Genomic DNA, 22631 nt, shown 5'->3' with positions numbered 1-22631 from the left:
CAGCACGCCGCTCCAGTCCTTAAATTCCAGGAATGGCCCTGGAGCTTGGGATTCTCACCTCAGTCCCCACTGCCTCATCCCCACTTCCCGGCTCCCGCCTCCGCCACCCTCAGCCTGCAGCCCCCACATCGGCCCCCGCCCAGGTTCAGCTCCAGCACCCGGTTGCCTCTGCTGCAGCCGCTGCCATGGTGATGGATCTCGCGAGAACTGCCGCACGCTACCGCGCAGTTCTCGCGCGATCGGGGAGGTGGGAAGTATCCCGGTCTGGGGGTGGGGGTGCGCCGCACAGCTCCCGTCGCCGTCGCGGCTTCCGGTGCTAGGTGGAGGAAAGGAAGGAGGGAGCCAGGGAGCGGGGCCAGGGGAGCAGTGGTGCCGAAATCGGCTTGGGGGAGTCGGAGGGAGCGGAACCAGTGCCGAGCGGAACCTGCGGGGGCGGAGGCGGCGGCCGCAGCGGCGGAGCTGGGAGCAGGAACAGGTGAGGGGCTGGGGAAGGAAGGCGGGTCCCGGTAGAGGAGAGGCTCGGGGTGGGGGCTGAGGAGATAGACCCCCCTCCCCCCGCCCCAGGCATTGCCGGGCAAGGAGCGGTGTGGTCTTTCCCACCGGAGAGCTCGGAGAGGGGGCGCCGGGCCAGTCTCTCGCCTGCCCCCGCATTTGAAGGACGCGGAGCTGGGGTGGGGGTGGGGGGCGCACACGAATTTGTGCCTGTGCCTCGCACGCGGGGGCGACCCGGGCTGCAGTTAGGTTCTCCTCGCCTGCAGGAGGTGGGCTTACGAGGGGTCGGGGTTGAGGTGGAGGAAAACAGTCCATAAGGAGGTGGTGCGGGGGCGGCGATGACTGTTTTGTATCCTTTTTCTGTTAAAAGGGCTAGGGAATGCCTCTTTTTCCTATCTTCTCTCCCGCTCCACCTTAGCACTAGGAGACCAGAGCCTTGCTGCGGTGACACCCTCTACTCCCATCATGGGGCAGGGGTGCGTAGGGGGTTTAGGGATTAGGTGACAAGGCAAGCTACTGGGGCACCCCGGGGGCACTATTCTGCTAAAGGTTGCGCTTTTGGGTCTTGGGAACCACACGTTGAGAAGAGGGCAGCAGGTGGGGAGCGGGAGGAGAAGAGGCAGGAGAAGGGGGAGGGGGCATCTGATCTTGCTTGGAGAGGAGAGGTGGTGCCTTCCTCCCCCAGGCAAAGCGGGGGCGGTCTCACAGGAGGAGGGAGCAGCTTGTCGCTGGCTCTGAGTTTGTGTCTTCCAATCCGCTTTCTTTCTTTAGGAAGTACCAGGATTCCCGGAACAGAAAATGGAGCCATTGCTTACACCAATGTTTGAGGGAAGGAGGGGGAGGTGGAGTTCCCTGTTAAACCTAGCCACTTGAATAGCAAAGTGGTAGCTCCTCTCTTGGGGGAGTTCCCTTCTTTTTGGGTTGTATTACTGCCGGTCTCATTCTGGCCAGGCCCGGAGGAGTGTGGTATGTGGTCAGGAGTGAGAAGAAATAGTGAGGTCATCCGGTTGAGGGAGAAGCGTAACTCAAAACCTGTCTCTGCTGCTGTTGGATTGGGTCACCCCTGGTCTATGGCATGAAAGTTTTATTGGTAGGAGATCTGCTGCAGGAGTCTGATTGCGTGGGTCAGTGCAACAGGACAGAATCTAGTCTCTGCCTACTTTTCTCCCCTTGTTCCTTAATCAGGTGGTGACCAGCTTTGCTGCCATTTTGTCTTGAGCTTCTTGGGGTAAGTGTCTCCACTTGGTATGACTGGAAGGGAGCAGTGAATTGGTTATTGCCCATTAGACCTGAGTTTGAATAACGTGTCTCTAAAAGCTCATTTTAAGAAAGAAGCTGATCCACAGAGGTCACTTTTTCACAGAATGAATCAATGACCTTGGATTTAGCTGGGAAGGGCCCCCATGTATCACATATTTACGTGCCTCCTGCCTCCCAGCATAGAATTATTACCTTGCACCATCAAAATTTTTGTGTGTGTCTTGTTTTTACAAAGAGAAGAAACATTTCAGTTGCAGGGATTGGATCTCATGTTGTGTCACCCACGATGCCCATGCAAACAGTAGACACTCATGATGTATATGAGATGTGAATGGATAGAACTCAACAAGCTTTCTGATTACAGTTTAAGGAAAGAGAAAGAGATGACTTGACTCTCAGGGAGAGTGCCTGGGGATAGCTGAGTGAGGGTACAAAAGCCCTTAGCCATTGTAATTAGGTCTGAGTCTCTCCACCTTCCTAAGAGGCACAAAACAGGCCTGGATACTGGAAACTAAGACCCAAAAAGAAAAATATTACTAGAACACTAAGTCATTATTCATCTGAAATCTCAGATCCCCTGCTTCTCAATGTGGGCTAAAGGGGTCTCCGTTAAATGTTAAGTCAAAATTGGAATTCTGGAGATTATGGAGGAGGGAGCCAGTATCTGTGGTGTGGTGCCTGGCACAGAAGTGGTGCCAGTGAATGGTAGCTGCTATTATTAAACTGAATGCAAGTATAAAGGAGGGAGGACAGCAGGCTGGAAAGAGTGGAAGTGAAGTCTTAAGTGCGCAGAGGGTCATATTGTGCGTGTTCATCTCTGCTACTCTCTTTTCCACTGAGTCAAGAGGAAATGGACTCAGAGGATAGTGGGTGGGATTTGTTACTTAAAAGGAGGAACTTCTTTAAAACCAGTTTTGTTAAAGCCGAGTAAATAATAGGGAAATTGTGGAATCTGCTTCTCTGTACACCTTTAGAAATGGCTGCCAAGCAGCCGGAGACTCAAAGCATCTCACTGTGTTTGGTTCTCCTCACCATTTTTTTTTTTTTTTTTTTCTCCTCACCATTTTTGTTGCAGGTCAATTTAGAGGCAAAATGGTGTGGTAATTGAGAGTGTGGTCCTTGGAATTAGACAAAATTGGGTTCAAATCCTGCCTCTGCTAATTACTAGTTGTATATAATTTCGGTGAAATTACTTGTCCTTTCTTATTCCTCATTTTCCTCATCAGTGAAGAGCATGACAATGATAGTACCTTCATAATATAGGCATGAGAATTAAATGAGATAACTGAGTGTTAAGCACTCAGTTTCATACAAAGCATGGTAAGTTTCAAATAAATATTAGTTGCTACGAATAATCACCATCATAATAGTAATAATAACATGAGCACTCAGGGCTGCCTTAGAGAAGGTTGACACAAGAACAACTTGCCGCCTGTGTAGAGGGATGATTGTTACCATGACTTTCTTTGCTGGTTGTAGGCTTATGAGCAATAAAATCTTTTTTCAGCATCAGCCTTACACAGGCAGCTCCTGCTGCCCGAGTGGGAGGTGAAGCTGGAGCAAGGCAGGGGCCCTGAACCGTCAACTTGGATGCAGGGTGAGGATGTGGAGGCTCAAGAATAGTGTTCATGTTAGAAAAGTCAGCATGGGGTGCCTGGGTGGCTCAGTTAGTTAAGAGTCCGACTCAGGTCATGGTCTCAAAGTTCGTGAGATCGAGCCCCACATCGGGCTTTGCACTGTTATTATGGAGCCTGCTTGGGATTCTCTCTCTCTCTCTCTCTCTTTCTGTCCTCCCCCGCTTGAGTGTTCTCTTCTCTCTCAAAATAAATAAACATTAAAAAAAAAAAAGCATGATTGAAGTAATGGTCGACTCTGATAAAAGAGCACTCTCGTTGACCTAGGTCAGTGATTTAGATTTCAGGGTCCCTTTATTTTAGGGCTCAGTATTTCAGCATCCTCCATTTCCTGGGCCACTTTTTTCTTTAAAAATTTTTTTTAATGTTTATTTTTGAGAGACAGTGTGAGCGGGAGAGGGACAGAGAGAGAGAGGGAGACACAGAATTCGAAGCAGACTCTAGGCTCCAAGTTGTCAGCACAGAGCCCAACATGGGGCTTGAAGCTGCGAACCAGGAGATCATGACCTGAGTGGAAGTCAGACACTCAACCTGCTGAGCCACCCGGGCGCCCCTGGGCCATTCGTTTCAGGGTCTCCTTTAAATGTCTACTTCTGAGTACGTTTCAGAATGTACTGTATGGAGGTCCAGAGTTGTGATATCTATGTAATTCTATTTGCTATACATTTTCAACATCTGTTGCAGTTATAGGTAGAGTGCTAGTAAAGCTTTTTGATAGTGAAAAAACATGGGGAACATTTAGAAGGAGTTCCACAAATGTTTGAAGGTTTGTATTATAGCCTAGGTAGGAACTGACTGAGGTAGGGATTCCGTGAACATGTAAGAGCTTTGCATTGGACTTCTCAAAGGACCAGAAGGGACATGGCTCAGGATTTCAGGGATCTACCATTATCACCATATTCCTGAAGAAAGGTGAGATGATGGGGTGTAGCATATCTCATCATACCTTTTAGCTCTTCCGTTACTGATGAGAGCCTCGTATGACGCTTCCTTTGTGAGTGTCAAGCATGGATGTTTAAAAAATTTTTTAATGTTTATTTTTTAGAGAGCAAGAGAGACAGTATGAGTGGGGGAGGGGCAGAGAAAGAGGGAGACACAGAGTCCAAAGCAGGCTCCAGACTCCAAGCTGTCAGCACAGAGTCCGATGCGGGGCTTGAGCTCATGAATTATGAGATCATGACCTGAGCCAAAGTTAGATGCCTAACCAACTGAGCCACCAGGTGCCCCAAGCATGGATGTTTAAACTTAAATAATTTAAATGTGAAATGAAACATAATTTAGGCTGCAGGAGAACGTTTGCTCTCCGTTGCGATGGTTTTTTTTTTTTCTCAATTTTTTTTTCATGTTTATTTATTTATTTATTTATTTATTTATTTATTTATTTTTTTTATGAAGTTTATTGACAAATTGGTTTCCATACCACACCCAGTGCTCATCCCAAAAGGTGCCCTCCTCAATACCCATCACCCACCCGCCCCTCCCTCCCACCCCCCATCAACCCTCAGTTTGTTCTCAGTTTTTATCATGTTTATTTATTTTTGAGAGAGAGAGAGACAGAGCACAAACAGGGGAGGGGCAGAGAGAGAGGGAGACAGAATCTGAACCAGGCTCCAGGCTCCAGGCTCCAAACTGTCAGAACAGAGCCCGACATTGGGCCCGAACTCATTAACTGTGAGATCATGACCTGAGCTGAAGCTGGACCCTTAACCAACTGAGCCACTCAGGTGCCCCTTCATTGCGATGGTTTTTGACCCTTTCCTCTTTTTTTGTTAAAAGCAATAGAACGTTACCTTGTATAAAATCTTACTTGAAGTCTAATACATTTAGTGGATAAAAATGGAGCTGCTCTAGGGGCGCCTGGGTGGCTCAGTCGGTTGGGCTGCCGACTTCGGCTCAGGTCATGATCTCGTGGTCCTTGAATTCGAGCCCCACATCAGGCTGTGTGCTGACAGCTCAGAGCCTGGAGCCTGCTTCGGATTCTGTGTCTCCCTCTCTCTCTGCCCCTCCCCTGCTTGTTCTCTTTCTCTCTCTCTCTCTCTCTCAAAAATAAGAAACATTAAGAATTTTTAAAAAAAAATTTTTTTTTTCAACATTTATTTATTTTTGGGACAGAGAGAGACAGAGCATGAACGGGGGAGGGGCAGAGAGAGAGGGAGACACAGAATCGGAAACAGGCTCCAGGCTCTGAGCCATCAGCCCAGAGCCTGACGCGGGGCTCGAACTCCCGGACCGCGAGATTGTGACCTGGCTGAAGTCGGACGCTTAACCGACTGCGCCACCCAGGCGCCCCAAGAATTTTTTTTTTAAATGGAGCTGCTCTGGTGGTGGTGTAGAGTCATGGAGCATAATTAGAGCCTCTCATGTGGTTCCCCCCACCCCCACCCAGAAGCCTGTGAATCCCACCCAAGGAACCTTAGGGTTCTGAAAATGTAGCAACTACTTCTCAAGTTTGTCAGATACAGGAAGAGGATCAGGGATCACCTATAGAATAGTCTTCCTCAACCTGAGAAATGTTTCACCACCATCGTTAGAACCAGACTCCTCAAAAGCAAGCATGTTAGTCACTAGCCACAGATTAATCATGGTGTTGGGGACATGAAACATGAATAAGGCATGGTCTCTGTTAGCAAGGGGCTCCTGGTTTGGTAAAATATTTCCCCAATCTTTTCTCATCATGGCATACGTAGAAAATGGTAATAGTGAGACATGGTGCTTACAAGCTGAGGTGACTGGCCCTTGAATTCTAGCCATCTTAATCTCTGCCTAGCCATCCAGTCTGATGAGATGTATGGCAGACCTGTTATGCATTAAAGGCACATTATTTCCAGCTCTGGAAAGCAAAATAGGCAAATGTAAATAAAACATACTGTGGTAAGTCCTAGAGTAGACATGCATTTGCGGTGCTAAAGGATCAGATGGCTCTTACTCCCCAAGCTAGTTGTTCCCTGTTTTCTGAATCCTTAGACTGCTCTGTAATGATGGGCCTTGTCAAACCATGGCTTCCTGTTTCATCTATTCACAACAGCTCCGTTTTGACTTGTGAAGTGGGACCAAATTGGGGCAAAGGTTTATTAGGGCTTTAGGCTGACTACTCATGGAATTTCAGTGGTGCTATAATTAAGAAAGCATAGTGTTCTGAATAGCTAAGGCATTGTATAGATGTAGGCATTGGAGCAGCCATGGAGTATCAGGCGATGGAACAGTTGTAAGCTGGTCAGATTCGAAGAATAGGGCAAGCTGATAGCTTTGGTTAGAGGGCAGTGCCACAGAATGTTCCAAAGAAACAAATGAGTCTGGTTTTTATCTGGTCACTGTTTTATGTGGCTAAGTCACGTATTCTGAAACAGACCTGATTCTCTGTTCTGACTTGCTGAGGTTTGTGCATGGTAAAAGCCAGGCCCTTCCCAGGTGTTTGGGTCTTTCTAATCAGACAGGGGCAATTTAGGATCTTTACTTGATAATGTGGCCTTCTTTCAGGTTCTCCTGTATTGGAGTCGTCTTCTCAGACTAGAAGGGAAACTGGCATAATGATTCCGGCCTGAGCCTAAACAACTGTTAAGTGGAACCTAATTTTAGTTAGGTATGTTTTAATTTGTAACAATATTATCAATTGCCTAATAGCTAAGTTCAATAGGTATCTTTCAGGCCTTATCTTAATTTGACATTTCTAAAGCCTTTGACCCTCCTTCCTTTTTTTAAAATGTTTTTTACTGTCTTGACTTCCTTTGGGCCCCTCTGGTACCTTCTTACTCTCTTTCCTGGCTTCTGTTTTTGCCCAGTGCTTTAAATGTTGACATGCCCCAGGTTTTTGCCTGTGGCCTTTTTTTCCTGTCCCACTGTACACAGTCTCCCTAGATATACAGTTAGAGTAGCATCAGTTGCAAAAGACAGAACACACACGTGTGGCTTAAACAGTAAGTGAATTTATTAAAGCGTATATCTTGAAGTCTAGGTGAAATAAACCAGACACAAAGGAATAAAAGTGTATGATTCTATGTGTATGAAGCATCTAGAATAGTCAAATCCATAGACAGACGTAGATTGGTGGTTGCCAGGAGCTGGAGGTATGGGAAGTGGCGGTTATTATTTAAGTTACAGAGCTTAAATTTGGGAATATGAAAATGTTCTGAAGATAGATGGTGGTGCACAACAGTGTGAATGTATTTAATGCCATTGAACTGTGCACTTAAAAATGGTCAAAATAGGGGCGCCTGGGTGGCGCAGTCGGTTAAGCGTCCGCGGTCAGTTAAGCATCTCGCGGTCCGTGAGTTCGAGCCCCGCGTCAGGCTCTGGGCTGACTGTTTCCGGTTCTGTGTCTCCCTCTCTCTCTGCCCCTCCCCCGTTCATGCTCTGTCTCTCTCTGTCCCAAAAATAAATAAACGTTGAAAAAAAAAATTTAAAAAAAATGGTCAAAATGGTAAATTGTGTTATGTGTATTGCTCTCTATACACACACGAAGAAATGTAGGGTTACAACACTTTTCTTTTTAATCTACCAGCTTGGCAGGGTCATTAAGAATGCAGATTTTCTTCATTTTTCTGCTCTGACAGCCTAGAGTTCTTATGTCTGTGCCTTCGTGTTCTCAGCATCTCATCCTTCTATGTCAACATCCATAGGCTAGATTGGGGCGCCTGGGTGGCTCAGTCAGTTAAGCATCCAACTTCGGCTGAGGTCATGATCTCACAGTTCGTGAGTTCGAGCCCTGCGTCGGGCTCTGTGCTGACAGCTCAGAGCCTGGAGCCTAAAGGCTGGAGAAGAGAATGTTGCCATATGTTTTTTGTTTTTTTTTTAAATAAAGTCTATTTATTTATTTTGAGGGAGGGAGGAAGGGGGGAAGAGAGAGAGAGAGAGAGGCAGAGACAAACACAAGCCAGGGAGGGAGATGGAGATTCCCAGGCAGGCTCCAACCACCAGTGCAGAGCCTGATGCGGGGTTTGAACTCACGAACTGTGAGATCATGATTTGAGCTGAAATCGAGAATTGGACGCTTAACTGACTGAGCCACATAGGTACCCCAAGCATATGTCTTTTTTTTTTTAAGATTGAGGAAAACTTTCCTGGATGCTCCCAGCAGACATTCCCCATGTCTTATTGGCTAGAATTAGCATATAACCGTTCGTGACTCAGTCACTGGCAGGGGAAATGAAATGCCTATATCCCTTAGGCTGATCACTTTTCCTACCCTAGAGTTGGGGAAAGGTATCTTTATACCCCCAACCCCAACATCTGAACAAATTAGGTCTTCTGTGAGAAGAAAGAAGAGGAAGAATAACTGTTTGGGTAGATAGCCAATAACTCCTGTCATCCTGGATCTTAGTTTCTCTTATGGCTTCAGTTACCATCTCTGCAGATGATTCTCAAATACTCAGCCTAACTTTTCTCCTGAAAATCAACTTAGCACCTCAAAATCAAACTTTATTCTAAAAACACCTTCAATCTCAGATCTGTTTCTCTTGTATTTCTTGTCTGAAGAAGTCCCACCAGATCACCCAGTCATTTAATAATCAGTCATTAAATCCTGTGGATTCTACGATTTTGATGTTTCAAATCTGTCCTCTCCTTTTTATTGCCACCTCTGGTTCAGAACTTTTGATTTGTCAGCGGTATTACTGTACCTCCCACATGGTCTTTCTGTCTCAAGTCTTTTCTCTTTATTTTTTAACGTTTTTTAAATTTATTATTGAAAGAGCATGAGCATGGGAGGGGCAGAGAGAGGAGGAGACACAGAATCCAAAGCAGGCTCCAGGCTCTGAGCTGTCAGCACAGAGCCCGACGCGGAGCTCGAACTCACAAACTGTTGAGATCATGAGCAGAGTCGAAGTCGGATGCTTAACTGACTGAGCCACCCAGACGCCCCAAGTCTTTTCTCTTTTTAATTTATACCCTAAACTATTGCCAGAATGGTCTTTTTTTTTTTTTTTTTTTTTTTTTGGAAAGTAAGCTTTACATCTAACATGGGGCTCAAACTCCTGACCCTGAGATCAAGAGTTGCATCCTCTGCTGACTGAGCCAGGCACACCCAGAATGGTCTTTTTAAAGCATATACTTGATCATGTTATTCAATATGGCCTTTAAGGCCCTTCATGATCTAGCCCCTGCTTACCTCCAGAGTCATCACTTTCTTCTACCCACTATGTGATATCCAAGTAATCTGCCTCTCAGATGCACCTGGCTTTGTCTAGTAAAAAGTGCTGTCTCTAACTCAAGTCTTTATGTCTTTGACATGCTGTTCCCTCTCCCTCTTTATTGTTTAATTACTTCCTATTCTTCCTTTAGGAGTCAGCTCAGGTGTGACCTGAGAATCAGAGAATCGCCCTTTACCCCTGTTTTGATTAGCTGCTCCAGCTTTCTGTCCCCATAATACTATGTGCTTATCTCATTCTTACCCTCATGCTGTTTTGTAATCCTGGGTTTGCTAGTTTTCCTCTCCCATGACAGTTTCATGAAGGCAGAGCTGTCTTCCTCTCTGTATCCCTAGTTCCATATACTCAATAAATGCTTAATGAATGGATGGAAGCTGACATCTGAAGCTGTTTCTTGGCTTTGGGAAATCTCTGAGTCCAGTAGAAGTCATTGAGATACTAATCTAGGAGTTCTTGTGTGCTTGTGATTATAGTGCTCTTGAGACAAAAACTTGGAAAGCTTATAGAGGTCACAAGCCAGCTGTGCTAAGGAAGCTAAATACAGGCGGACCCTGCTTTTGTTTCCTTAAATTTTATTGGTCTGCTCCATTGGCTTTGCTAAAAATAGCATCTCTATTAGTGATATCTCAATGTGAAAACCGTCTGGGAGCAAAGCTGCTTTTAGTGCACCCTGCTTGGCAGCAGACTTTGGTTTTCCTTTCCTCGGACCCATCATGTAGCCTGAAGAGGAGGAGGTGGTGCCAGATCAGAAGTCCCCTCGGAGGTGTCTTACGACGCAAGCCTGAGTCAGCCACAGGAGTCAGGTGAGGGGAGTCAGCCACAGGAGTCAGGTGTGCGGCAGACCTAGCTGTGACTCTCAGTATCACTTGGAGAGTGAGGCAAGAATGTTCCTGCAACACACACAAGCCAAGATGGCTGAGCAGTTTCAGCAACAGCCTGCCTCTCCTGGGGGGGTGGAAGGATGGGCTTGGGGGCGGTAAGTAGCCCTCAGTGAGGACATCCTCAAATGAGGCTTAAATCAGGCAGTGTGCTTGATTGAACTCCTGCAGTGTCCCAGACAGATTGTCCTGGAACACATTTTTTTAGAGCTCTTCTTGTCGTTTGTACCACTGATAACAAAGTTTGTGATTGTAAAATAGAATGTTGAGATATACTTTTTAATACTAGAGATATTACTGTATTCCATTTTTTATCCTAAGCCACTCACCTTTAGTTTTAACTGCTGATTCCTGGTTTCTAACAGCCCATGGAACCCTGGCATTTTGCCCTGTGAACACAGGAGTGCCATCTGTGGTAAAAGAGAGTAACTATAGGCTGCAGAGTACGTAGGGAAACAATCCAGGGTTTATGGTTTGTTTTTTGTTTTTTGTTTTTTTCTTTTTTGCCATTCTGCCTCCCAGAGCTTTTTCTAGGAATGCATTATGGTGAAAGTGAGAATCAGCTGTATAGACCAAGATTTGTGTTCATGGCACAAAGCTGAAAGTTGCCACCATCCTCATGGTAGGGGCATCAAGCTGTCTGGTAATAGGGACAGATCAAGAAAACCAATACCCACTTTGGAATGCTCATCTGAGTCAAGCTCTTGATTATATTAAAGAGGAGCCATAATTTCCACTAATGTCAAGGCCCTGGGCTTCCCCCCAGAGGACATGTGGTAACTCCTTGGGCATTTCATCAGTTATCCATCTGCCACATTGTGTATTAAGCGGCAAGAGAAAATTCCACCAATTTTAGTCTTCTAGTCTTTTTGGGGTGTTTCCAAACCAGTCTTTGGGTCAGGTATGTGTGGAGAATGGCCAGGAATTGACAGGATATCTAAGAAACCATTGGTGCATTACACAAAGATACCAAGTGCTGCTAGGGCAGAAGAAATGATATAAGAACAACCTCAGATGAGGCTTAAATTGGCCCATGTGCTTGATTGAACTCGTATAGTGGAATTGGCACTGGGAGTGGCACGGATCCAAAATAAAAGGCATAGTCCCTGCCCATGGAGAATACAGTGAAGCTGGAGAGATGGTAAATATACAGACTTATAAAGAGGAAAAAACTCCACAAGTTAGTAAGTGCCACTTGAGTGGTTCCGATGATTCAGGGACATACCAGGAAATAGAAATAAGTGTAACACTGGGATTAGCTTTTGAACCAAGACATTAGCATGCTAGCTTAGCAAAGAAGCAAACCAAAGTACAAGGTTTGCATGTTTGGGGGCAAGGGGTATTTTTCAGTCACTGCTGTACTCACAGTTGATAATCATTTACTCAGCAATAATTTCATTCTCGAAGGACAGCAAGATAAATGTGTGGCATAAATTTAATACAGAATCTGGGCCGAAGCCTATTACCAAAGTCTTAAAGGAAAGTATCATCTGGAGCTGGAGACAAGGACACCTGAGCAGGAGACAAGATATAAAAGTAGGAAGACTTGGGAAGATTTAAATTTCTGTAGGTGATGGTGGCAGGACCGGAAATCTGACTACTACAGATTGCTGGGGTTGATGGAATCTAATCTTATTAGTTGGGCAGATGTCCCCTCCTGCCTCAGGGATTCTCTGGGATCTGTCTGCCTGGGTGGGTTGAGGCAGGATGGGCAGGGACGATGGCTAGTGGGCGACTTGGCTGAAGTTGAGCCCTAAGGTTGAGCCAGGTCCTCTCTCTGGGGTGTGAGCCCTTTGGGTCAGGGGCAGGGCTCATCTGAGGAACCTACCAGGAGCACCACGCCTGGCTCATTAGTGGATGTCTGAGAAGGCCTTTGAAGATGAAACACTCCGTAAGCACTCATTGTTTCTGTTTTTTGGACAAACTAGTACTTTGGTCTCCAGGGGCTGTTGATCTGGCTCCTTTGTGCTAGTCTGGAATTTGCTGCAAACTGAGGAGAGTAGGAAACAAACAGAACTGAAATAGTTTTTGAGAAAACAGCTAAACTCCCACTAAACCCCCCATGCTTTAGCTTGTAAATAGGATTCCTACCCATCCACCTTTCACATTCTTGGGTTTGGGTGCACTCTGTCTTGACCTGTTCCTTCGCCTGCTGGGTTTGGGGTGTGTGTGTGTGTGCCTCTGGTTCCCAGACTCTATAGAGAATGCCAGCAGCTGGCATATGGTGATTGCTGAATAAGCTGCCTGCTGACGCATGTCTCCTGCAGGCACAGAGAACTGGCTGGCATGGGCGATTCTGAACCCCTGTTTCATTGTTGTTTCAAAGATGCATTTCTGTGGCTGTCCTGTTCCATAGAGAAGGGAGGGAAGAAGAGAAAATGAGTGACTCTGATTTTGTCTTTGGGGGCAATAGGTAGTAGGGTGGGAGGATGGGCATTTTGTACCTTCATAGTGGTTCTTAACTGCTGTCGTCTTCACTTTTTTAGCAGGTATTTGTTAAGTTCCTAGTATGTACCAAGCATAAGCTTTCAATCTGAGTGAGCTGCTAGTAAGGCCAGTTATAGACCTTACTATTTTAGTTCATTTGTTCCACTGCTATGTGCCAGGCACTAGTCAAGGTACCGGGAACACAGCAGTGAACAAAATAAAGAGCCGACATTGTAGAAGGAGAAAAACACAACAGCAAGAAACAAATGTGTGATGTGTCTGATGCTGAGAAATGCTATGAAGAACAGTGAAGTGGGATAAATGGGGTAGAGAGTGATGTGTGTATGTTTTGGTGGTTGTAGAAGGCCTCTTTGATAAGGTGATACTCAAATGGATGCCTGAAGGAAGTGAGGGAGTACCCTGGGAAGGTTAACTCAGGGCAGAGTGAAGAGCAAGTACAAAAGCTTTGAGACAAGAAGGTGTTGGGGAATTGAAGTGGAGTGAGCCAAAGGGAGAGCAGTAGAGGATCTAACAACAGAAGCAGGGGAATGCAGATCATGCAGGACCTTGTAAGCCACGGTATGGCTTTGGGTTTTACTGAAAAGGAGATAGGAAGCCAAGAGAGGGTTGAACCGAGAAGCAGCATGACCTGGTTTTGGTTTTAAAAGCAGTCTGGCTATGTGGAGAATAGACTGAAGGGGGTGGGGGGAAGAGGCAGGGAATGAGGTGACTGCCTCATTGCAGGTGAGAATGTAGAAAAGCTGTCCTTGGATGGGCCACAGTGAGCCTAGGAATGAGGGGGAGCCTAGGAATGGCTGAGGAATGAGGGGGAGCCTCTCCCCACCCCATCTCCCAGCTTGGTGTACGGTTGTATGAACGGGAACAGCTTGAGCAGCTGGCACTTCACAAAGTGGAAAGGATCAGCCTCTTTTAGGGAGTGTTACTTTCTTATTTCTTCCTCATTGATTTTGGTGTGTGGAAGGAAGGTAGAATTATAGAAGTAGAGAAAGGGAAGAAGTGGAGTCCCTTGATTTGAGCAGAGAGCCTAGACCTTGGGAACCTGGCAAGCCCAAACCTTGTCAGGAGTCACAAAGAGCCACTCCTCATTCCACTCCCTCCTCTCCCAGCCTTTCCGGGAGTCTCAGGGTAAGGCTGAGGGAGGGAGGGGCATTCATGGTCTCATAAGACCTTATATGGTATAGAGTGTCAGAACTCAAGGGACTCTAGAAGTCATCTTGTTCAACCCCCTCCATTTATAGGGGCAGATATGGATGGGTGAAATAACTCGTCCAAAGTCACATGGGTATATTACTAGCAGAGCAGGGGTCCTGAGTGTTCAGTGCTTTGTCTCTCTGCTCCCAAAGATTCAGGATGTGTCTGAGTAGGACTTGATCTTCCTAGTCCTCTCAGGCTCTCAGTTTGGCATGAACTCCAGCCATGACTTTGGCAAATCCCATTTGCACGAAATCCTGACTAGCAGATGGTGGTAATGAGTTTATGTTTCTTTGCCTAGGATCAAGTTCTCCATACCAGGGGCCAGGCCAAAACCAGACTGCCACTGCCCCCACTTGAGCCCGCCTGTCCTCAGAAAGTGGTTGCTGTGATCATGGGTAATATCTTTGGAAACCTTCTCAAGAGCCTGATTGGGAAGAAGGAGATGCGTATCCTGATGGTGGGCCTGGATGCCGCAGGAAAGACCACCATCCTGTATAAGCTGAAACTGGGGGAGATCGTCACTACCATCCCCACCATCGGTAAGGGTACAGCTTAGATGTAGGCTTTCATGCCAACAGCTGAGCCAGGCAGGGGGCCTGTTCCTAGATCCCCCACCTGGCCACCAGGCAAGTCCATGCAACTTGGGGGGATTCAGGGAAGGATGGTTATTTAGCTTACTAGCAGGTGCTGGGGCTGCCGTTTGCCCACCTACCCTGGTCCTCTCTGATGCGGGAACTTCCGAAGCCTGGCACTGAACAGTCGCCCTGAGGCACTGAGCTGGTTTATTCTTTGTGTTGTTTGGAAAGCGGGTGAAAGGCTTTGATGTTCCTGCCAGGGGCCAGGAGTTGGTTCAGTTTAGATCCTCAGTGGCCCTGATCCTGGTTAAGACCTGCCTGTGGGAGGGAGAGAATTTGCCTTATTGATGGGGCTCCAGATCATCATTGTCCATTGGTTCTGCATTTGGGGCTCCAGGACTATAGCTCACTTTTTCTTTACCGTGTTTCCCAGGCCCTACTTCTTAGCTGTGGCAGACTCTGGTGGCTGAGGTACAGGAATGGGGCTGAGTCATTTCTTTGCAGGAGGGAGAGGCAAAGACTGAAGAGAATGAGTGGAGAAGGTTAGCTCATGTTACCCAGGCGATTGTGAACCTCCTGACTGGCCCTTCTCATTCTCTTCCTCTTTTTCTCTTTTTGGCCTTTAGGCTACTAGGTCAGGGAATACCAGGCCTGAGGAAGCCTTAGTTTCCTTTGCTAGGATCATAGCCAGGCTGGGGGAAACAGAAATGAACCCACCTGGGTATTGTTCGCAGGCCTGGTGTTTGAGGCCAAGTGGCCATTGTTTTTTCCAAAGGGTTCAACGTGGAAACAGTGGAGTACAAGAATATCAGCTTCACAGTTTGGGATGTGGGTGGCCAGGACAAGATTCGGCCTCTCTGGAGACACTACTTCCAGAACACCCAAGGTATGGAATATGAATTGCCCAGGTTGGCACGGGTTGGTTGGGTATGAGCAGAAGGAATGACCTTCATTTTTGGTTATGGGCAGCCAGTTCTTGCCCGGCTGCAACTCCTAGGGGTGGGAACAAAGGAGGAAAGGGAGCAAATATTTGGAGGGCATGTGGAGGGTGTTGTCTTTTGGTGGTGTGTGTGCGGGGAGGGGGAGTTCATCTGCTGTCTTGTGCAGCCCATGCTCTGCCTCCCTAGGGTTGATATTTGTGGTCGACAGCAATGATCGGGAGCGAGTAAATGAGGCCCGGGAGGAACTGATGAGGATGCTGGCAGAGGATGAACTCCGGGATGCAGTGCTCCTTGTCTTTGCAAATAAACAGGTGAGACTTCTCCCCACCCCTGGATTTGAGAGATGACAACCTGGCTGTAGAAATCATGAGCCTTGGGGCTTATTGTAGGGGAAGCCCTGTGTTCTCAATTTTGGAAGTGTGGGAAATACGATTAGCTGGCTTCTTTATGTTCCTCTTCTTGTCCCCCACCCAGCTTTAATTAGCAACATTTCTGTCCTCAGAGATTTGGTGTGGTAGACACATCACCTCAAATCCCTCCTTCATCTTCCCTGATGTCTACTTTAGTGGAACTGCCCTCACTCCTGCAGTCAGACAGACATGATTCTTTGCCCAGTCTGAATCACCTCTCCACTTCCCTACCAACCCCATATTTGGTTTGCAGCTCCCCAGTGGAATGACCTTTAGTGCCTTGAATCTATGGCTCTAGGATGACTAAATCCAAAGCTGCTCCTTAGGACCTTGTTCTGGCTCCTACAATGGAGGAGGAGGAGAGGGTGCTGGTACACATCTCTTTGGTAGATGGGTGCTCTAGAAGCCTTTGAAAGATCCTGAGGCTCCTTTTTGTGTGTCTTCCTCGCGCTCCAGGATTTGCCTAATGCTATGAACGCTGCCGAGATCACAGACAAGTTGGGCCTGCATTCCCTGCGTCACCGCAACTGGTACATTCAGGCCACCTGTGCCACCAGCGGGGACGGGCTGTACGAAGGCCTGGACTGGCTGGCCAATCAGCTCAAAAACAAGAAGTGAGAGCCAGGCAGCCCTATTCGACCACCCCACCCACCCCTGACACACCTACTGTCTCCCTACCCCAGTCCTGCCCCTTCCTTCCCGTTGCCAGTGTGGCCAGGGCCCTGGGTATCATGTCCGCATGCCCAACAAGAGCCTTGCCTCCCCTGCCTCCCCTCCTCTTCCCTGTCCATGACCAGTCCCCAGTTGTTGTCCTGATGATGAATCATTCCAATTTATCGGATTTAAAACAAAAACAAGGTTGTTATGGTTTCATGGGGTGGCCCCCCTCATCCTTGGGTTTGGGAGGTGGGGTGGGGTATTCTCTTCGTTCGCTTCGTTTGGCTCTGGTTGCTGTGCTCTTGGCATCTGAGTCCCTTCCCTTTCCCCACAGGTCCTTCTCCTATTCCCCGTCTTCCTTTCCTTTGCCACCCTCTCCCCGTTTTACATGGAAATTGCACGGGCCTCTCTGTGTGTGCGTGCATGTGTGCGCGTGTATATACATGTATAGAGAGATATATATGCAGGGGCCGGTGGAAGGGTGGAGGGGTGGAGTGCAGCTCGAGGCTGGGAGCCAGGACACTGCCCGCTCTAGCCTATCATCTGCCTCTCCCATGTTGATGAGATAAAGGGAAGAAGGTAGAGGGAAGGCTGTCCCACTTGCACTGGTTCCTCTCTTCTCTGCAGGTGGGTTTTTCTGGATGATAGGATGGATGGTGGATTTTCCACCACCATCTTCCGTGTACCTCTCTCTCCTGCTTAGGGCAGGGGGGTGGTGTTTATCTCTAGATGACTGTTCCCAAGGAGATACCATTCTGCCCTGCCTTGTTAGTGGGGAGAAGAGAGGAGCCCACTCACTCTTACCAGCCCAGTGTTCAACTGGTCCTCCTCCTCATCCTTAGATCTGTTCCTCAGGAGCTTGTGGGGAAGATAGGGAGAGCAAGACCATGGGGGTGTGTTTGGGACCAAGGGCACTGGGGGGGTGGGCCTCAGGTTTTTCATCTTCATACTTCTGTGTTGTTACGAGGTGAGGCATGGATCAGTCCTGTTCCTGCCTTCCCATGTGCCCCCCACCTTATCTTCTGATCTTGGGGATTGGGTGGTTCATCTATCCTTTGTCAGAAGTTTCCTCACTTTAGTAGTCCTGCTGGCCTGACCAGGGCTGGCTGGGTGGTTTAATGGGAAGCAAGGGAGTGGGGGTGACATAGCAGACCTCAGTTTCAATTCCCCTTCTCTCCACTTCACTCTTTTTTTAGTCCAGGATGTGCTGAAGGCTGAAAATGTTCTATTCTGTTTCTAGACCCTCAGGCTATCCTGCTGTCCCTCCTGACTCCCATCCCAACAGTTTTTCCCTGCCCGTTTCACCCACTTCCCATAAATCAATTTGAGGGTTGGAGTGGAGGAAACAGAACTCTGAAGTAGTTGTTGGTGCTGGTGGGATGCAGTGGTCTTCAGAGTCCTCCCACCATAATTATGTAGTTGTTCAGAAGCTGCTGCTGCTACTGCGTCTCTCTGTGTACAGGGGGCGCGTGTCCCTGACGTCCTGGCCTGGGTCCTGACTTTGCGGTTTCTGTGAAGCCGTGGCTTTTCTGTGGGCTCCTGTGTGTGCTGGCTGCGCCCTGAGCTCCTGAACAGCCACCCATAATCTTTCTGCTAAGGTCAGGGCCCAGGCCCCCTGACAAGCATGGCTGAGGGACCCCTTCCCAGAAGGAGTGTCCCAAGCCCCACCCCATGGGGCCAGGCTTCCTGCCACCTTTGTCTACAACAGGCAGATCAGTATCCCCACCCTGACCCAGGTTGAACTGTGAAAGAGAGGTTCCAGGGGTGTCTCCCTCAGTGCCAGTTCCTTAGTGATATACTATTTACCCAAGATGCAATGGGTGTGGTGTGTGCAGGTCTCTTGATCTCTAGGCCTGTGTGTGTGTGTGTGTGTGTGTGTGTGTGTGTGTGTGTGTGTGTGTGTTTGGTGGCGGGGTGAGGGGAGAGGGGTGCTGGAGCTTCTATTTCATTTTAATGTGTATTCACTCCCATGAACCCCATGGATGCTTCTCTCCACCCCTTTTCTTTGCTTCTGCCTCAGTTTCCTCATGTTTTTGCTCCTGCTCCTGTTTCCTCTCCCTTCCTGAACTCTTTCCTTGGCCTTCTGAACTCATTCACTGCTGTTGCTTGCTGTCGTCTCCCCTTTCCTTGTTTCATTCCTACTTAGGATTCCCCACTCTTGATCTTTGCGGTAGGTGAGAATTTTGCCTCTTCTCCTGCCTCCCAGTCTGACTCTCCCTAGTTAGATGTCAGTCCCAAATAGGTTTTTCTCATTTTAGGCCCACCCCTACCTTGCTTTGGGGAGCTCCAGAGACCAGCGGGCCTGAGCGTTAGGAAGCAGCCTTGGAGGTTGCCTTGGTGCTGCTTAAGGATGTATCCAGCAGGGGGCAGTAAGTGATCTTGGTAGTGTCCCTGGCTGCCAGGCCCTTGGCAGGGGTGGTCTCTTTAACATTCCCATTCACCTAAAAGCTCTTTTTGGATTGGGTTTTTCATTCCATTTTTGCTTGCTCCCTTCCACACTCTTCTCTGGGAGATTTAATTTTATGCTTTCCTTTGTTACAGCCTCTTCCCCCTGGAGAATTCCCCTCCCCGCCAAAGTTTGTTTTGTGGTGTTATGGTGGTAACCGCAGTTCTGAACTGGTTTTTCTCTTCTTTTTTTCTCCTCTGGAATGTAGACTGTATATGTTTAATAACTCACCTTCTCTCTCCTTGCTCAAAATGTGGGATACGCGATGACTGTGACCCTGGTTGGAAATTAAACTTGTTTTATGCAGCTTTGGAGCAGACCTTCATCCTTGATGTGCAGCAGCCATGGGACAGTAGTTTAATGGTGAGGGTGCTTCTGTCTTTGGTCCCTCTCTGTAGACTGCTCCTTCTCTCAGCAAAGGGGTAAAGGGTACACTTGACAGGGACGGGGCTGGGGGAGAGTGAGATTATTGAGGAATTTAGGCTTATCTCTACACTGCTTACTACTTCCCATCATACTCCAGAGAGGAGCATAAATGAATTGGGCACCAGAGTGTGAGGCCTTTGTGACTTTGCTCCTTAGTTGTAAAGGGTTTAATCCTGTACTTTGCTTTATTTATCACCTGCTGGTAGACACTAGAGACTTGAGTGGCTAGAGGACCCTGAACTCGGAGTGACCCAGACTGCCTCCACTGTCAGATCTCCTGAGCCCTGTGATCAGGTGCTTATAGTTGGAACAGGGTCCCCTCATCCATAGACTGGAGTCCCCTCACTCGTCTAATTTTGGATTTTGGCAGTGAATAAGCATGAAGGGTAAAGGCCTGGATAGTGTAATGAACTTGATCCTCTTTACAACTGTGGCCCTGTATCACCACTGCTTTAGGCATGTGGTTCCCCATTGTCAGGATGCCAAACCTCATCCAGAGATTCCACAAATGTCTTGAGGGAAAGGACAAGCCTCCGCCCTCCCAACCCACTCCTGTCACTACTCTCTTCCTCTCCTGCTAATACTGTCTGGCTCCAGGCAAAGAAAGAGATAGTGCTCCGCTTTCTTTAGGGGGTGAGATCTGGGTGAGCTAGGCAGGCCATCCCCACTCTTACCACTTTCTTAAGTGCTGTGGGAAAGGGACAGGTTTTAGGCATATAGTAAGTTTGAGAGCCCCGAGTGCCGGTGTGAAGTAAATCATTTGTATTCAGTTACCTCCCTGGTCCTCAAAAGCTCTGCCTGGTGATCAATGTTACTGATAAGAGCACCTTTCCCAAGTGCTTTATTTGTACATTTGTAAGTATGTTCCTTCTAGAACAACCCCTCATAAGATCGTGATAATAGAGAGGACTTTAGCTGGATGGCAGGCCAGTGGGTGTCTTTTGACCCCTGAAGAGGACGACCTGATCCGTTTTGTCCCTCAGTACTCTATTTAAGATTCCAGAAGGGAGGTGCGGGGGAACCCTCTTGTGTCAGTTGCTTAAACCTTCCAGCTTCTTTCAAGAGGGGTTGGGGGGAAGAGGGAGAGACTTAACCTGGAAAGTAAGTGTTTAGCATCCAGCTCTTAGGACAGATAGCAACCTTATCTGCCCAGAACTTGAATAGCTCTTCAGTCATGGCTTGGCAGACTTGGGCCCAGGGTCTACCTCAGAATAATCTGGGTAACGGAGCTTCCAACATGAGCTTGGAGGAAGTCAGTGGAAGGCTTTGGATTGGTCAGGCTGGCGTAGACAGAACTGTCCTCCTCGTTACAGAGTTTGGGGTCAGTGGCAGGGAAAATGAGTGTGGGTATGTGTGAGTTTCTCAGACTAGAGGTATAAGGTTTGAAGGCTCTGGGGATTCGCTGCTATCACTTCCAGTTCAAGTGCCTAGATTGGTCAGAGCAGAACATTGACAGGTATTTACTGAGTACTTTTGAGGGTTCCAGACCTGTGCTAAGAAGGAAGTCAAACCACTGGATAGACCTGGGAATCCATTTCTGGGACGCTTTGAAATCCTTTGGGATATCCATAGTGCAGTACATTGGGGTAGTGAGAGTTGGGGAATAACTGGGGGATACCCCTTTGCTACTGCTTGGTGCACAGAGTGGTGTCTTTGGGCAGGCAGTCATAGTACTAAGAATGCTTCCAGTTCTGAAGGGTGTGGAATTAGGAGGGTCAAAGTCCATCTCTCTACTTTCTAACCTGGTACCTGGAGGGATAGAGTTTCCTGCTGCTCGCTGGGGAAAGATAGGATCCAGTGGCCTTCCTTCCTCTACAGGTTTTTCATTCTAATTGGGTTTCCTGGCCCTGATTGCTGGGGTTGGGTAAGACATGACCCTGAATTCCTGAGCAAAGGGAAGAGGAGGTTAAGTCTGAGGAAATCCAAACCTTATGAAAGGGAGCAAGGCCACTGAAGGCAGTGGCTGGAGGTCTGGAAGTGACAAACTTGTGTCAGGACTGACGACCATCATGGCTTGAAGGTGAGTGTCTGCTTATGTGTGTCACTTTGGCCATCAGCTACAGAAGAGAGGATCTGGGCTCTAGTTTAGGAACAAATCTGATTTCCGAACTGAACATCGTGGAGTAGAGGATGACACTCAAGCCAGAACTTTGGCTCTCTAGGCCCAGAGCCAACCAGTGCTACCTATGCACGCTTCCTCCCACCACCCTTACTCCTAACCAGGCACGTTGAAAGCTGTCTCTGAAGAGGTCTGGACAGTCAGTCTGGGCCTGGCAGGAGGTTTGAGAATGAACTTGTCCACCTGGCACCCTGCCCCCCCCCCCGCCCCCCCCAACATCCACCCCTTCATCACACACATTGTTGAGAGTCCTCCTAGAACAGAATTGAGTACAAGACCTTTTAAGGGTTGGAGAACTTAGCTTGGGGCTCTGAACCACAGGGATTTAGATGTTAGCTTCTTTCTGCATTCTTAATGTAGAAAGAGAGGTGCTTTCTTGGCTTTAGGTGATAAGAGATGGAGAATCTCAGTTTTTGCCTATGCCTTAGGGAAAAACATACTGATGGGATGAACAGCCATGGGGGGAGTGGGGAGCAGTACTGCTTCAGTTTTGGATGAGCGAGTGCATAACCATACCTAAAAAAACATTTTATCATCCAGGGTATGCATACCCTTGAAAATACGGCATTAGCTTTTGAATCCAGATTTACATATGCTGACTCACAGGCTTTTTATTTATTAACAGTCTTAAAAACAAACATATTAAAAACATTTAAAAAGCAGTGCTCTGCTTACTATCTGGCACATAATAGGCATTCAGCTTTGATGAGTGAATAAACATAACTGTCCATAACCAAACTGGGCCGCCTGGTGGGCCCCGCATGAGTTCAGGGGGCTGTGGTAGAGTTTCTAGTACTCACTGACAGAGACCCTTTGAAGGGTAGAGGCCTTTCCGGGAGTGGCCCTCTGATTTCAAAGTTGTGCCTCCAGTCAGGGTTGTGCCAGCTCCTCTACCTTTCCCAGAACCATCTCACCTTTCTCTGTTCTCCTAACTTCACCCAAGGAGAGAGCTTCTTCCTCTCTGTTCCCTTCTGGGTCCAGGTGGGCTTGTGCTGCCCTCTGTGGGTG

General features: G+C 47.8%; 1 protein-coding gene across 2 annotated transcripts; it reads left to right on the top strand.

The window, feature by feature from the left end:
* The first annotated feature begins 277 nt into the window (after positions 1-277).
* Positions 278-19389, top strand: ARF3 (ADP ribosylation factor 3). 2 transcript variants are annotated; one of them, XM_047065455.1, is made up of 6 exons: positions 278-475; positions 1678-1720; positions 14348-14588; positions 15400-15510; positions 15752-15876; positions 16432-19389. In XM_047065455.1, exons 3-6 carry the CDS (start codon positions 14441-14443, stop codon positions 16591-16593), a joined length of 546 nt encoding a protein of 181 aa, XP_046921411.1. In that variant the 5' UTR covers positions 278-475; positions 1678-1720; positions 14348-14440; the 3' UTR covers positions 16594-19389. The 2 variants fall into 2 exon arrangements, with proteins under 2 accessions (XP_046921411.1, XP_046921410.1); XM_047065454.1 differs by lacking the exon at positions 1678-1720.
* Positions 19390-22631: the final 3242 nt, after the last annotated feature.

The sequence above is a fragment of the Lynx rufus genome, unplaced genomic scaffold (genome assembly GCF_022079265.1).
Source record: "Lynx rufus isolate CCGP_SWC_20201006 ecotype Redwood Valley unplaced genomic scaffold, mLynRuf1.p SCAF_7, whole genome shotgun sequence".
NCBI lineage: Eukaryota > Metazoa > Chordata > Mammalia > Carnivora > Felidae > Lynx > Lynx rufus.
The sequence above is the reverse complement of the archived record's forward strand: the minus strand, read 5'-3'. Positions and strand labels throughout refer to the sequence as shown.

Coding starts and splice junctions, on each gene's coding strand:
- ARF3 (XM_047065454.1), top strand. CDS start 14,441: ATGGGTAATATCTTTGGAAACCTTCTCAAGAGCCTGATTGGGAAGAAG. Junction 14,589..15,399: donor CACTACCATCCCCACCATCG/GTAAGGGTACAG, acceptor TTTTTTCCAAAG/GGTTCAACGTGGAAACAGTG. Junction 15,877..16,431: donor TTGTCTTTGCAAATAAACAG/GTGAGACTTCTC, acceptor CTCGCGCTCCAG/GATTTGCCTAATGCTATGAA.